The sequence below is a fragment of the Venturia canescens genome, chromosome 11 (assembly GCF_019457755.1).
Source record: "Venturia canescens isolate UGA chromosome 11, ASM1945775v1, whole genome shotgun sequence".
Classification (NCBI taxonomy): domain Eukaryota; kingdom Metazoa; phylum Arthropoda; class Insecta; order Hymenoptera; family Ichneumonidae; genus Venturia; species Venturia canescens.
Genome location: NC_057431.1, coordinates 5,185,555 through 5,199,383, shown reverse-complemented (window position 1 = coordinate 5,199,383; position 13,829 = coordinate 5,185,555). Strand labels below are relative to the sequence as shown.

General features: G+C 42.8%; 4 protein-coding genes across 8 annotated transcripts; all 4 read left to right on the top strand.

Annotated features, from left to right (window-relative positions):
- The first annotated feature begins 241 nt into the window (after positions 1–241).
- On the top strand, positions 242–2,941 carry Faa (fumarylacetoacetase). The gene is made up of 8 exons (XM_043431855.1): positions 242–413; positions 846–1,075; positions 1,139–1,279; positions 1,365–1,618; positions 1,881–2,087; positions 2,184–2,329; positions 2,599–2,716; positions 2,792–2,941. The coding sequence occupies exons 1-8, from the start codon at positions 330–332 to the stop codon at positions 2,866–2,868; spliced, it is 1,257 nt and encodes a 418-aa protein (XP_043287790.1). The 5' UTR covers positions 242–329; the 3' UTR covers positions 2,869–2,941.
- Positions 2,942–2,978: 37 nt separating this feature from the next.
- Positions 2,979–4,522, top strand: LOC122417929 (fas apoptotic inhibitory molecule 1). Of its 3 annotated transcripts, XM_043431860.1 has the most exons (5): positions 2,979–3,084; positions 3,518–3,744; positions 3,845–3,994; positions 4,086–4,135; positions 4,219–4,522. In XM_043431860.1, the coding sequence occupies exons 2-5, from the start codon at positions 3,537–3,539 to the stop codon at positions 4,369–4,371; spliced, it is 561 nt and encodes a 186-aa protein (XP_043287795.1). In that variant the 5' UTR covers positions 2,979–3,084; positions 3,518–3,536; the 3' UTR covers positions 4,372–4,522. The 3 variants fall into 3 exon arrangements, with proteins under 3 accessions (XP_043287795.1, XP_043287794.1, XP_043287793.1); XM_043431859.1 differs by lacking the exon at positions 2,979–3,084 and having other exon boundaries at positions 3,118–3,744; positions 3,869–3,994; XM_043431858.1 differs by lacking the exon at positions 2,979–3,084 and having other exon boundaries at positions 3,118–3,744.
- A 121-nt stretch (positions 4,523–4,643) lies between these two features.
- Positions 4,644–7,731, top strand: LOC122417926 (coiled-coil domain-containing protein 113). 2 transcript variants are annotated; one of them, XM_043431853.1, is made up of 7 exons: positions 4,644–4,841; positions 4,955–5,077; positions 5,470–5,689; positions 5,802–6,038; positions 6,246–6,478; positions 6,553–6,752; positions 7,502–7,731. In XM_043431853.1, the coding sequence occupies exons 1-7, from the start codon at positions 4,763–4,765 to the stop codon at positions 7,676–7,678; spliced, it is 1,269 nt and encodes a 422-aa protein (XP_043287788.1). In that variant the 5' UTR covers positions 4,644–4,762; the 3' UTR covers positions 7,679–7,731. The 2 variants fall into 2 exon arrangements, with proteins under 2 accessions (XP_043287788.1, XP_043287789.1); XM_043431854.1 differs by having other exon boundaries at positions 4,830–4,841; positions 4,955–5,119.
- Positions 7,732–8,579: 848 nt separating this feature from the next.
- On the top strand, positions 8,580–13,821 carry LOC122417924 (angiotensin-converting enzyme-like). Of its 2 annotated transcripts, none has more exons than XM_043431850.1 (11): positions 8,580–9,221; positions 9,834–9,971; positions 10,051–10,209; positions 10,335–10,434; positions 10,566–10,709; positions 11,649–11,955; positions 12,037–12,314; positions 12,372–12,547; positions 12,621–12,904; positions 13,409–13,593; positions 13,693–13,821. In XM_043431850.1, exons 1-11 carry the CDS (start codon positions 9,141–9,143, stop codon positions 13,785–13,787), a joined length of 1,947 nt encoding a protein of 648 aa, XP_043287785.1. In that variant the 5' UTR covers positions 8,580–9,140; the 3' UTR covers positions 13,788–13,821. The 2 variants fall into 2 exon arrangements, with proteins under 2 accessions (XP_043287785.1, XP_043287784.1); XM_043431849.1 differs by having other exon boundaries at positions 13,672–13,787.
- The last annotated feature ends 8 nt before the right edge of the window (positions 13,822–13,829 follow it).

The window sequence follows — 13,829 nt, the reverse complement described above, 5'->3', positions numbered from 1 at the left end:
TTGAAAATCCAGTAAAACCGTGACTATTCCAAAACCGGAATTTTATCGAAAGTCTTGATCGGCTGAGCCCATCAGCATACGGGAGAGAAATAGAAAATCGAGGATGATTGGAAAAAAAAAAAAAAAAAAAAAAAAAACAGGAAACCAGTTTACCCGGTAAAATAATAAATTTATCACCGCGATGAAGCCGGTCGACCTCGGCGTCCCGGGGAAGGAGAATCTTATCGTGCGTGTCACAGGCGACGCTCCGGAGTCCTCAGTTCTAACGGGCAGCTCGTAGAGTCAAAACGTTGACCAAAAAAAAACGAGAAAAATCGAAAAAAACAAAAATGAAGTCCTTCATCGAGTATCCAGTGGACGCTGATTTTCCAATTGAAAATTTGCCTTACGGGGTTTTCTCAACAGCTGAAAACGTGAGTAAGAAGAAAGGAAACAAAAGAAAATTTATTTTTTGTTCGATTTGTTTTGGCTGTTTCTACATCGATGCTGGAATTCATAACCAAACTCCTCGTTTCTCCTAAATCTCATAAAAACTAGTTTCAATAACGATGAAAAATTCCGTACGCATTCTTGGAACGAAAACGTGTTTTCGTATTTTCCATATTAATCCATTCGTGGTCGTGAAGAAACATTTTATAACGCGATTTTCCCGAGTTGTTTATCGCGTTATTGCTGAGTTGTGAATCGCAGCAGCTCCGATATCGCCATCTAAATTGAATTTCATAAAAAACAAGAAAATTATCGGCGGTCGGTAACTTATCGACGGTCGATAAGTTACCGGCGGCTAGTACAATTCTTCAGCCTTTTCGAGCCTCGAATAATTGTGTTTTTCCATCATTGTTCAGTCGAAAAAACGAATCGGAGTGGCGATCGGCGATCAAATTTTGGACCTTTTCGCTATTGCTCATCTCTTCACTGGCCCATTATTGGCGTCGAATCAAAATGTATTCGCCGAAGAAACTCTCAATGATTTTATGGCCCTCGGCAGAGACGCTTGGAAAGAAGCACGGAGCACCATACAAAATTTACTCTCAGTCGATAACCAAACTTTGCAGAAACCTGAATTACGCTCCAGGTGAGTTTAGAACGAAAAATGAAAACGAAATTGACGAATAATTCGGTTTTGAATCCCCCGCAGAGTCTTCGTCCCTCAAAAATCGGCGACGATGCATCTACCGGCGAAAATCGGCGACTACACCGATTTCTACTCGTCGATTCATCACGCGACGAACGTCGGAATAATGTTCCGTGGCAAGGAGAACGCCCTGATGCCAAACTGGTAATTCGACAAGCCTCGATCGGTCATACCGATCGAAATGATGAAAAGATCGCGGGAAGTTGCTCAGTCGGTAAATTCATTGCAGGAAACACTTACCGGTCGGTTACCACGGACGAGCCAGCTCCGTAATCGTTTCCGGCACACCCATCGTTAGGCCGAAAGGTCAAACTCTTCCGGTCGAAGGCGCGGCACCCGCGTACGGCCCCTCGAGACTCATGGACTTTGAACTCGAAGTTGCTTTCTTCGTCGGAGGCCCACCCACCAAACTCGGCGATACCGTACCCGCGAGCAAAGCTTACGATCGCATTTTTGGCATGGTCACCATGAACGATTGGAGCGGTCAGTTTTATTTACCGATTTCATTACCGATTTCACTACCGATTTCCATCGTCAATACGCTGTTATGAAGTCTTTTTTAAAATAACGATCGGGTTGCCGATTTCGATACCTATTTTTCTTCCAAATGAACCAAAAACGGTCGGAATTAAGTTCCCTACCCCGCGATGTCGGTAAATTGAAAAAATCGTTGCGCGGAGAAACGATTTTTCCAAAAATCGGTATCAAAAACATTTTGATCGAGCTTTTTTGCTCATTTTTTTAGCCCGCGACATCCAGAAGTGGGAATACGTGCCACTCGGTCCTTTCTGCGCGAAAAATTTTGGCACCACCATTTCGCCCTGGATCGTCACGATGGAGGCTCTCGAGCCCTTCAAAATTCCGAACATGGCCCAAGACCCGAAACCCTTCCCTTATTTGCAGCATGACAACTCGTGCAACTTCGACATCAAACTGGAAGTTGACATCACACGTGAGTCATAAAAACGACGTCAAATTTTCAGTTGTCGTTAAACTCGCTCCATAGCTTACCATCAACTTTCATCATCCTCAAATCACTTTCATGCAGCACCCTCTGGACCCACGACCACTGTTTCTCGAAGCAACTACAAATACATGTACTGGACTGCCCAGCAGCAGTTGGCGCATCACACCGTCACTGGCTGCAACGTAAATCCTGGTGACTTGATGGCCTCTGGGACGATTAGTGGAGAGGTGAACATTTTTGGTTCCAACTTTTTCGAATTTTATGAACGATTTTGTGAAAACTTCGATTTTTATTTCTTGATATTTCTGTTTGCAATTTTTATTCATTTATTTTCCAACTTTTTCGAATTTTATGAGCGCTTTTATAAAAATGTCGATTTTTATTTCCTGGCATTTCTTTTATTGCAGTTTTTATTGATTAATTTCTTTTCTTTTTTATTAGTTTCTAATTTATTAGTTTCTTATTTTTCATTACGTTTTTTTGTATTATTTTACAGACTTCGGATTCGTACGGTTCGATGTTGGAGCTCTGCTGGAAGGGTACGATGCCGATACCAATGAAGGACGGTAGCACTCGTAAATTTCTGCAGGATGGTGACGAAGTTTCGATCCGAGGTGAAAATTTTTGTAGGAAAAATGAAAAAATCGACAATTTTTCATGGAAAACTTTTAAATTCGATTTTTTTTCAGGTTTCTGTCAAGGCGAAGGTTTCCGGCTCGGTTTCGGGCCCTGCAAAGGTCAGCTGCTGCCAGCCCACCCGGAGTAGAAAAAAGAGTGTGAAAATTTTGAAAAAAAAATCATTTTTTACATAAATAAAGGAAAAACGAATAAAAAAACGACGAATTTTGCTAAATTATTTATTATCACCTGGGAACGATGACGCACGTGTTTTCATATCGATCGGTCAGTGACCAAGGCCTTGGGGCAGCGAACGATCAATACGAAAAGCAGTGCCAGGCGATGGGGATGACTTGAACGCCAGGTGAGTATGGCCATTTGCTTGCTCAGGTAGAGTTACAAATATCGTGTCCCCGAGCGCGCTGACCTCCACGCTTTCTTTGACACAAAAGTTTGTCTTTCTCGAGTGAAAAAAACATAAAGAAAAACCCTAAAAAATTGGCTTTTTCGAGTGAAAAAATGAATAAAAATGTTTTTAAATGCTTCCAAATTAATTGGACAAGTAAAAAGGGAATTGGAACGACGAAAATCCTCGAACTAAGAACCAATGAATAAATAAATTGAGTTAAAATCAAATCCATACATAACGATCGATAAAGAATGAAAAAATAATTTAAAAAATGTTCAGATTTAATAAAATACTGAAATATTTGAAAATTCATAATTTTTTAAATATTTAAACAGAAAAAAAGGTTTTTTCCCATGTTTTTACTCGCCCATTCGATTTCTCATTGGAGGGGCCTGCAATCTCTCGAGATGAGCGAACCCACGGCCCGCTGGAACGTGCCCTTAACCGATGGAAATCACGTCGTCGAATTCGAGCACGGGACCGCGACCGGGAAAAGGGTCGTGAAAATCGATGGAAAAACGCTCGTGCACCGAGAGTGGATGTTCCGACTCGTGGGCGACGAAATCGTCATGTTCGGGGACACCAAATTCGTCATCAGGATCGATCCCATCGCCGGTAATTTTGCAAACTCGAAAAATCGACTCGACACTTTCGAAGGGACTCGTTAAAGCCCCAAAAAGATGAAAATCGACTCGAACACGATCTCTCAAGTCAGTTGAACATTTGCATGTCTTCGCAGGACTCAGATACTCGTACACGCTCTGGGTCAATGGGAAAAGCTTCAAAAACTTTGTCCAGTCTCAGTCCAAGGTGCTCGACACTTGGATGACCAAATTTGGCGACGAGGAGTTCAGAATCGTTTTGGGTATCGTCGTTGAAATCATTAGTTTTTTCGTTCATTCAAAAATCGAAGGAAAAGTGCATTTCTCAATGAAGTCGATTCGAATTTTTCACAGACAAAACTACTCAAGCTGTCTGGATAAACGGCGAACAGATCGACGTGGAAGTGAGCAAGAGTTTTTGAAAAATTTCAATTTTTCCATTTTTTTCATTTTTTTCATGAATTTTTTTGAAATTTCTCGATTTTAGAACGAATTCGTGGACGGTGGGGCTGAAATGCTGTTCATGATCGCTGGCAAACCAGCGGTCATACGATCCTGCAGCTCCGAACAGAAGGGGGAAGGGATCAAATATTTTTTGTACATCGACGAGGTCGAAATAACCGAGAAGGGCTTGCTCTGAGCAGAGACCCAAAAAAAACCTCGAAAAGGGCTTTTGCACTCAACTTCGTAGGCTCGATTCAATAAAGTATTCGTCAGTGCCCAAAAACTGAATTTCTGTACCAAATTGTGAATAAAAAGGAAAATCAGAATTTGATAATCTGGAAAAATAAGGCCTGAAAACCGTGAAACTTCCTTAAATTCCTGCTGCCCAATCGAACGCGATTTTCAAACTCGTTTATTTGAGGCCAGAAAAAAAACGAGCGAGCAGTTCGTCGTCAGGCATCGACCAAACAAATTCACTTTTGTCGTCCCAGCCATGCAGATTTTTCGAGCTTTCGCACTTTCCTACAAACTTTTTATTCAAAACTCACGTTTTTTAACCTCCGATTGAGTTTTTTTCGATTTTCGATATGTCTTTTAGGAAAGCAAGTGTTACGAGTCTGGGGTCCCGGGGGACGCTCGTCCCCGAAGAGGAGCCACGTTATGAGGGTAAATTTTCAAGAGATAAAAAAAAATGCACATTTTCTTCAATTTTTTTCATTTTTCGTATTTTTTTCCATTTGGACACTAAAAATTCATTCATCGGTGCACTTGACGTCCAGATATGTCCGACGAGGAATTACGTCAGTCCCTCGAAATAGCTCTTCGTACGAACAAAGTTTTGCAACTGGAGAACGACGTTTTCGAACGATACCTAACCAAGCATGACCCGCAGTCTCTGGCCAGTGAGTGAATAACCAAAGATTTAAAAAGCTGCTTGCTCATAGGTAATTTTTTCAGTCTTAACGTTTTGTTTTTCGTTGGAGCGAATTTTTAGCATTTTTGCAAGTATTCAAAAGCTCCAAAAAAATTTGTTTGGCATTTTTTTGTTTAATTTCGTCGTCACAAATTCAAAATTTTGGTTGCAACTGAGAAGAATTTGAAAAAATGTTTGAAAAGGGGCTTTCCGAGTACTCGAAATCGAAAAACCGAGTTTTTAGAGTTCGATTGAGTGAATTTTGAAAAAAAAAAATGAGAAAAAAGGTCGGTTTTAAGGCACTCGGAAAACCCTTTTTCCAATACGAAACTGTTCGTTTGAACGAATGATTAAAAAATAAATTAAAAATGAAATTGACAGCGATGAATCAAGTTTTGGAAACTGCGAGGCACGCACAAAAAGTAGCGTCGCAGATTGCGCCGATGGCTTCGGCGATGAGCCTCACCGGAAGCGGGAGCGCGACCCTGAGCGCCATCCGCGATAAGCAAGTTTACTCGCCGAGTATGGTGAGCACCACGACCTTCAGTGGAGGTCGTCGTTATACGTCGACGCTTTTGCCATCGGTTCCGAAGACGTACAGGTTCGTGATTGCCAAAAAAATGAATATTTCTAAAAAAAACCAAAGATTAAAAAACGTTTAAAAACAAAAATTGAGTAAAAAATGGGTTTTTTAAAATTTTTCGATTTTGTAGAATAACCGTGGCTCACCGAATCGAAATGGCGAGCAAGGAGATCGACGAGATGAAGAAAAGCCTCGCAGAATTGGAGCAGTTCACGATAAAGCGTCGGGCGAATTTGCGGGCGCAGATGGAAGAGATCGAATTAAGGATTCGAGAGACTCACGAGGCGAGACACGAGTTGGAAATAAATTTGGAAAAAAGATGGATCGATCCACTGACAGGAAAAATTCCAGCAGAAAAATTCATCAGGTTTCTGCTGTCGCTTTTCCGAGTATTGACAGCTGTCAATAATTTTGCACTGGCAAGTAGCGTGACACTTGAGTGGATTCGAGCCTTAAAATAATCTGGCAGTTGCCAACCAGTTGAAAGTTTTCCCTCCTGCCAATAATTTTACAGCTGTCAATAAAGTGTCAATTACCATTGGCACGTTTTCACGAACCGAAACTCTGCGTGCAGGTTCATAGAAGAATGGCTCCGAGCTGCTGACAGCGTGATCGAGAAGCTTCGACTCAAGAGTGGGACGATCAAAACGCAAATAAAAAAAGCGAGGCACCAGTTGCGTCAGCGTGAAGAGCTCGGGGAGACCCTCCATCCCATTGATTTCCAGCAACTCGCCATTGAGAATCAAGATTACTTGAAACAGATCGAGGAAAAAAATCAGCATTTGATCGACCTTAAGAAAATAACAGGCAAATATTTCCCTGGCCATTTCCCTTTTTCGAAATTCATTCATTTTTTCCTAATGACTATTTTTTTTCATTAGCTCGCTACAACATTGCCCTCACTTCGTACAAACAAAAAATGGCTGATCAGATGTCCTCCCTTAATAATATCAGGAAAGAAATTTCACTGAAAAAATCACAGATCGATAAACTGAGACAGGATCAAACAATCACTCGGGCAGAAGTCGAAAAAGCTGAAAAACAATTGGCTAAAGTCGTTCACGTCATCGACGAATATGAGGTGCTGTCAATTATGCATATTCCATTATTAAACAAGTGGAAATTTTCATGAATTTATTAATTAATACTTTAATTAATTTTTTCTTTATTTATTTTTCAATTATTAATTAATATTATTTTTATTTTCTAATTTTTTAATTATTCATTATTTAATTATCAATTATAAAACAACTATAATGTTAGCCCGAAGACTCCATACTGGTGCAAATTTGCACCCACGAAAATTTCAATTGTCTAGAACTTCGAAATTCCTTTCTTCAATTTCGCCATTTTTCTATAACAAAACTTGATTTTTCAATTTTTCAAATGATTGTAATCGATTACTAAGGAATTAGTTAAAATTCCTAGTAATCCCTAAAAAGTCTCGTTGTAGATTAATTCCACACATTCATGGATGAAATAAAAAGTTTTTAAAAGGTCCAAGTGGAACTTTGCACCAGTCTGGTGAGTATGTGACCTCTACGGGTTACAATAATTATTATAAAATGAAAATTGATTAATTAATTAAAATAAATATATTAATTGATAATGAAATAAATTGAGTAAAACTTTTAAAATAATATTAAATATAATTTGTATAATTTCATTATTATTTTATTAAATAATAATTAATAATTATCGATTGATCGATTCGCGACCCCGAAAAATCTCAAAATAATTTTTTTTCTCGTTGTCTTTTTCCCAAAAACTCGTAACTGTCGAAAAAATTGCTCAGCGATGACTGCCATAATTTAATTGACCTGTCACCAGGTCCCTGACATTCTGGACTTCGTGAAAGTCCAAGCTGAGCTTCGAGAGATGAAGAAAACATACAAACGTCTCGAGAGGCATAGGAAGATCCAAATGACAGCTTTGAAGACGTTCAGGAAGCAGCAGAATCAACTGGAGCTCATGAGGACCGTGGAGAACAAATCAGGGCTCAGTTGAAGTGGGCACTCTTGCTTGTAGTCGAAAAACAAATAAAAACTATGTAAATACGACGAAACTCATTCGGCTCTATTTCATCCTCGAAGGATACTTTTCACCTCGTTCTTTTTTTTTGTCCAGCGATTTGTCTCAGGGCTCGAAGGAGTGGACGCAATTATATCCTAGACGCAATTACCGCTTGCTGTCCTACGGATATCGTCACAGATTGCTCCACGTGGTAATTGCACCTTTACACGTATACAGACATACATTTCTAGCGGAAATAAATAATTTTCCAAGTTTTCTTTGTCTCGAAGTAGGCTCAAGAATCTCCGAAATGTCAGAAATGTGGTATTTATAAAAATTTTCAAATTTTTATTCCATTTTATCGAAATCAATTTTGGCTGCCACATTTTGGACGTTTTACGCAATGGTGATTGAGGAAAAAAAAACATTTTAGTATTATTCGAACCGAGAATAGTGAAAAGCTGCCAAAATGTCAAAGAATTTTCACCAATATTGGCTAAATTCGTGAAAATTCAATTTTTTTGGATTTTAATTTTTGAATTTTGAGTTTGATTCGTTCGGAAATCATGAATTTTTAACGAAAATTCGAATAATTTGATGAAAACAAGGTTGAGAACTAGAAAAATACTTTGGAGTCGCTGGGACTGAAAAGTGAAAATGGGCCAGGGCGAATGAAAAAAACGTGAAAACTCAGGTCGAAGACGGGAGTGCACACTGTGAAATTCGTTTCGGAGTAAAGCTGAAAGATTTTGGCTCGTGCCATGGTGCGTTAGTTGGTCATGCTTCACGCACCGACGGTGCCTGTCCCTTCCTCCGTTTCGTTTTTTCTTCTCTTTTCTTTTGTTCTTCTTGTTGTTATTTTATCATGTTTCTTCGTCGTTCTGAAATACTGGAGTGTAACTTGTGGTCGATTCAGTTCATACGCGTCTACTGCTGGCATCTGACGTTCGAAAGGCAGGAGCGTCACTGTTTGGTGGTTTTGGAAAAAGAAAAAAAAAATCACCGAAAAAATCGATTATTCCTCGAATTTTTGTTGTTTAATGACATTTTTTGCGTTTATTGAGAGTCGGTCAACATTTTGTTACTCCTGGACGTGCGCGACCCCTTAATTATGGTGTTTTTGTTTCGTTCCACGTGCAAATCGATAAAAGCCATTGCACCTTTTCCGTAGTCTCGATGACTCAACGTGCAGTGCGATTCCGCACGTCGAGTCGGTCTGCGATCCCTCAGACGCTTTGTCATTGTTGTTTGACACTCGAAGGCTCGTTGACAGCGCCAAAAATCCGTTTTTACTGCAAAGATTGGGTCGATTTCCGGTGGCGTTTGGGGATGGAGACTTCCGGTTTCCGGTGGCATTGAAAATTCGTGTGGTGACTTTTTAACTGGGTGCGGATGAGCAAAGGAGGAGTGTCAAAATCCTTGGTCGATCAAAATTGAAATATTTGAAAGGTTGACAATGAAGGAGGTTTTGACAGCTGTCATTGGATCCTGGATTTTGGTGCTTTTCGTCGGGTTTGGGGACACGAGATACATGGAGGTAATTGGCCGTAGTTGACATCGCTGCCGTCATGTTCACTGTCATTAAAACTGTCACTGTCACTACCGCGATCGTTGCACATTTCACTGTCCTTATTCTTGTCACTGGCGACAATTCTTTTGTTCCTTCGGGCTGACAGTAGATCTGTCATCGTGACTGTCATCATCACACTGTCAACAGTGTGATGACAACTGTCAATGTCACGTCAGCGAATTTAAATCTGCCATTTCGACTGCCACTGTCGAGATTTCACTGTCAACGAATCTGTCATTCCCCCTGTCATCGGAGCTGTCATCAAAACTGTCAATAAGTTCACATTGTTCGAACTTTTGAAAAAATTTCCGTAATTTCGTCATTTTTCGAGATTTTTCGGCGGAAATTTTTGGATAATTTTTATCATTGAGAATCAACGATCTTTCATGTAAAATCCCCGAAAAAATAACGAAGAACCGTCACGCCCGGGAGGTCCTGAGGTCGCTACGGATTTCCCTATCTCTTCGACACGCATGAAAAAATATCCCATTGTTGTGCTCCGTGAACGAACATAATTTATTACGTTTCCACGTACTTTAATGAATCTTATTCACCTTTTGAATTCTCTGCCTTCGAAAGGGGCTCAATGTCAATCTTGGCGAAGCGTTACAATTTCTCCGAGAATACGATCGCGAGGCTTCGATCGCTTGCAGCCGGTTGACAATGGCACAATGGAATTTCGCGACGAACATCACCGACGCCAATCGCCGTAGAATGGTCCTGACTTTTTTCCATTTTTCAATAATTTTCTTTTCCACCATCTTTTTCATTAATTTCACCAAACTTTCCATCCCAGCTCGAGGAACAGACACTCAAACTCAAGTTCGAAAGATCCTCGTGGCGAAAGGCCATCACCTTCGCCTGGACCAGGATTCCCGATCCCCTGACGAGGAGGCAACTTAAAAAAATCGTCGTGAAAGGTCGAAACGCCCTGACCGACGACAAGTTCAACGAGGTACGATTCCATCGGTCTTTTTTTCCTCCTCTCGAAACAAGACCCTAAAGCCTCGATTTAGACAAAATTAACGAAAAATCCTTCTCGACATTCGATTTGGACAAAAACAACATTTTTCCCAACAGATTCACCACCTGATCGTCGAGATGAAGGAACTTTACACCAGGACGAGGTTGTGTCCTTACAAAAAAATGGGAGCTTCGTGCAATCTGGATCTCGATCACGGTATACAAGCGACTTTCCCCTAGTCCCAAAATCCCTAAATTTAAACTCGAATCCAAGAAAACCCTCCGCCGAAAAAGCTATCAATTTGCTCACGATTTCCAACGGATTTTGTACTGTTCGGCTCGTTCCAGACGTCGCCAAAATCATGGCAGAGTCGAGAGACTACGACGAGCTTCTACACTATTGGCGCGCTTGGCACGAGGCCGTTGGGCCACCATTGAAAAACAAGTACATGAGATACGTGCAACTGGCCAATCAAGCTTCGAGGCTCAATGGTAAGGAAACAAAATTTCGAATTAATCCTCTGAACGTTGAGTTTGGAAATGAAGAAGCTAGTGGAATTTTCGGGCCCAATTTACTGCCGATTTCGATCGGGGCCAAAAATGCTTCACGATTTTCCCATCAGATTCGTAAAAAGACGATATTTCTGTCAAAAAATACGGAAATCGGCAAAAGATCGGCAACCCAGTATTTGATGCCGGAAAAGCACCAAACTGAGGAAAAGCCCTTAAAAAATATAGGAACGAACGAATAACAAATTCGATGTGACTCGTCCGTTCCAAGGTTTCGCCTTTCGGGCTCAATTTATTGCCGATTTCAATCGGGGCCAAAATGCTTCGCGATTTTCTCATCAGATTCGTAAAAAGACGATATTTCCGTAAAAAAATACGGAAATCGGCAAAAAATCGGCAAAAATCGGCAGCCCAGTATTTGATTCCGGAAAAGCACCAAACTGAGGAAAAGCCCTTAAAAAATATAGGAACGAACGAATAACAAATTCGATGTGACTCGTCCGTTCCAAGGTTTCGTCTTCCGGGCTCAATTTATTGCTGATTTCAATCGGGGCCAAAATGCTTCGCGATTTTCTCATCAGATTCGTAAAAAGACGATATTTCCGTAAAAAAATACGGAAATCGGCAAAAATCGGCAGCCCAGTATTTGATTCCGGAAAAGCACGAAATTGAGGAAAAGCCCTTAAAAAATATAGGAACGAACTCGATCTGACTCGTCCGTTCCAAGGTTTCGCCTTTCGGGCACAATCTATTGCCGATTTCAATCACGATTTTCCCATCAGATTCGTAAAAAGACGATATTTCCGTCAAAAAATACGGAAATCGGCAAAAAATCGGCAAAAATCGGCAGCCCAGTATTTGATGCCGGAAAAGCCCTTAAATAATATAGGAACGAACGAATAAAAAATTCGATGTTGCAAGGTTTCGCCGACGCCGGTGAGCAGATGCGGGACTCGTTCGAGGAGGATTACTTCCAGCAGAACATAGCCGAGGTGATATCGGCGATAACGCCACTGTACAAGAACCTGTTCACGTACGTGAGGTCCAAGCTGCTGGAGCGCTACGGGGGCGAAAAGTTGCGCGAGGACGGTCCCCTTCCGGCCCACTTGCTCGGGAACATGTGGGCCCAGAATTGGGAGGGTATTTACGAGCTCGTGGAGGCGTTTCCGGCGGCGAGGAAGTTGGACGTGACGTTGGACATGATGATTCAGGGTTTCACGCCGTTGAGGTCGGTCGCGAGTTCCAAAACCGTGAAGCCCCCGATCGAGATCGGTTAGCTCGCTCACCTCGGAAAATCGTTTCGTTCCAGGATGTTCCAAATGGCCGAGGAGTTCTTCACGTCCCTGGGGATGAAGCCCATGCCTCCGGAGTTCTGGCGGTCCTCGATGTTCGAGAAGCCGATCGAGCGGGAGGTCAAGTGCACGCCGAGCGCTTGGGACTTCTGCAACCGGTTGGACTACCGGATAAAGCAGTGCACGAGGCTCACCACCGAGGATTTGCTCTCGACCCACCACGAGATGGCGCACCTCCAGTACTACTTGCAGTACAAAGACCAGCCGTTGATTTTCAGGGGCGAGGCTCTGCCTGGTGAGTGCTGAAACCGCTCGGCGATCGAGGGCCGCCATTTACCGATTTTTTCCCCAGGGTTCCACGAGGCCGTGAGCGACGCGATCGAGCTGTCGATCGTGACGCCGCGCCACCTCCACAGGATCGGTTTGTACAACAATTCCACGGAGGATTACGAAACGAACATCAACTTCCTGATGCTCATGGCGCTCCGGAAGGTGGCGTACTTGCCCTTCGCCTACATCGTCGACCAGGTCAGCCGAACCTCGATTTTCACCCGGTCGATCAATCTCCCCGACAAATTTATCGAATTTCGGCGTTCCGCAGTGGAGATGGCGCGTCTTCAGCGATGGCGTCGTCGACATGACGACCAGGTGGTGGGAACTCAGACTCCAGTACCAAGGCATCGTCCCACCGACGATCCGCACCGAGAGGGACTTCGATCCAGCCTCAAAGTATCACGTCCCGGCCGACATTCCTTACGCCAAATACTTCGTCGGCGTCGTCCTCCAGTTCCAGCTGTACGAATCCCTGTGCGAAGTCTCCGGGCATACGGGCGATCTCCACACTTGCGATCTCTACCGGTCCAGAGAGGCGGGGAGACTGCTCACGTGAGTCGCCGACCTTAATTTACCGCCCGATTACCTCGTTTCGTTGGATGCGAGTTTAAAGCCATTTTGCGATAATCGAGGTTAAAACTGACATTTTGTAAACATAAAACAGCCCTTTCGAGGTCGGGAGGCTCGATTCCCGAGGACGACGCCATTACGTGGTCGAGGAAACTCGCCATTTTGTTATCTTCCGCTCCGAGACCGAGGTTTTGTTAAGCTTTGATCGCGACGCCATTTTTCGAGCCGAAATTCCCCGATTTTTAGAAAAACCTCGCTCCCGAGGTCGGGGAGGTCGTTTACCAGGAATTGCGCGATTCCACGGTCGAGGAAACTCGCCGTTCCGAGACCACGATTATTTTGTAAAACTTTAATCGCGAGGCGATTTTTCGAGTCGAAATTCCCCACGAAAAGTTTAAATCTTGTAATTTTCCATCCCAAGTCCGCCGTTTTGTATTTTTCTTCATTTTTGTTGACACTTTTGTGACACTCGAGGAAAATTCGCAGGGAGATTCTATCGCCAGGCTCATCGAGAAGCTGGCAGGACATCGTGAGGCAAATGACGCGAGGAAAAACCAACAGAATCGACGCGAGCGCGCTGATCCGTTACTTCGAGCCGTTGAACAAGTGGCTGAAGCGTCAGATCCAGATGGAGCCGGTAATCGGTTGGATAACGAGTCAGGAGGACACGGGTGAGTTTCGACTGGTCCACGTTGCCTGAGGAAACCGAGTCGCAGCATTCGAGGACACGTGAACGAGCCCAATGATAGAAAATACTTGGATTTTTTCAGCTCTTTTCGCCCACTGGTACGGGAGCGGGGGTCATTCGACGAGGAGCTCCTTGACCTCGACCTTGGTCCTCGTCTCGTTGATTTTCCTCGCGTAGCTCGGAGCGCGGAAACTTTATTTTCCTCACTTTTTTAACACC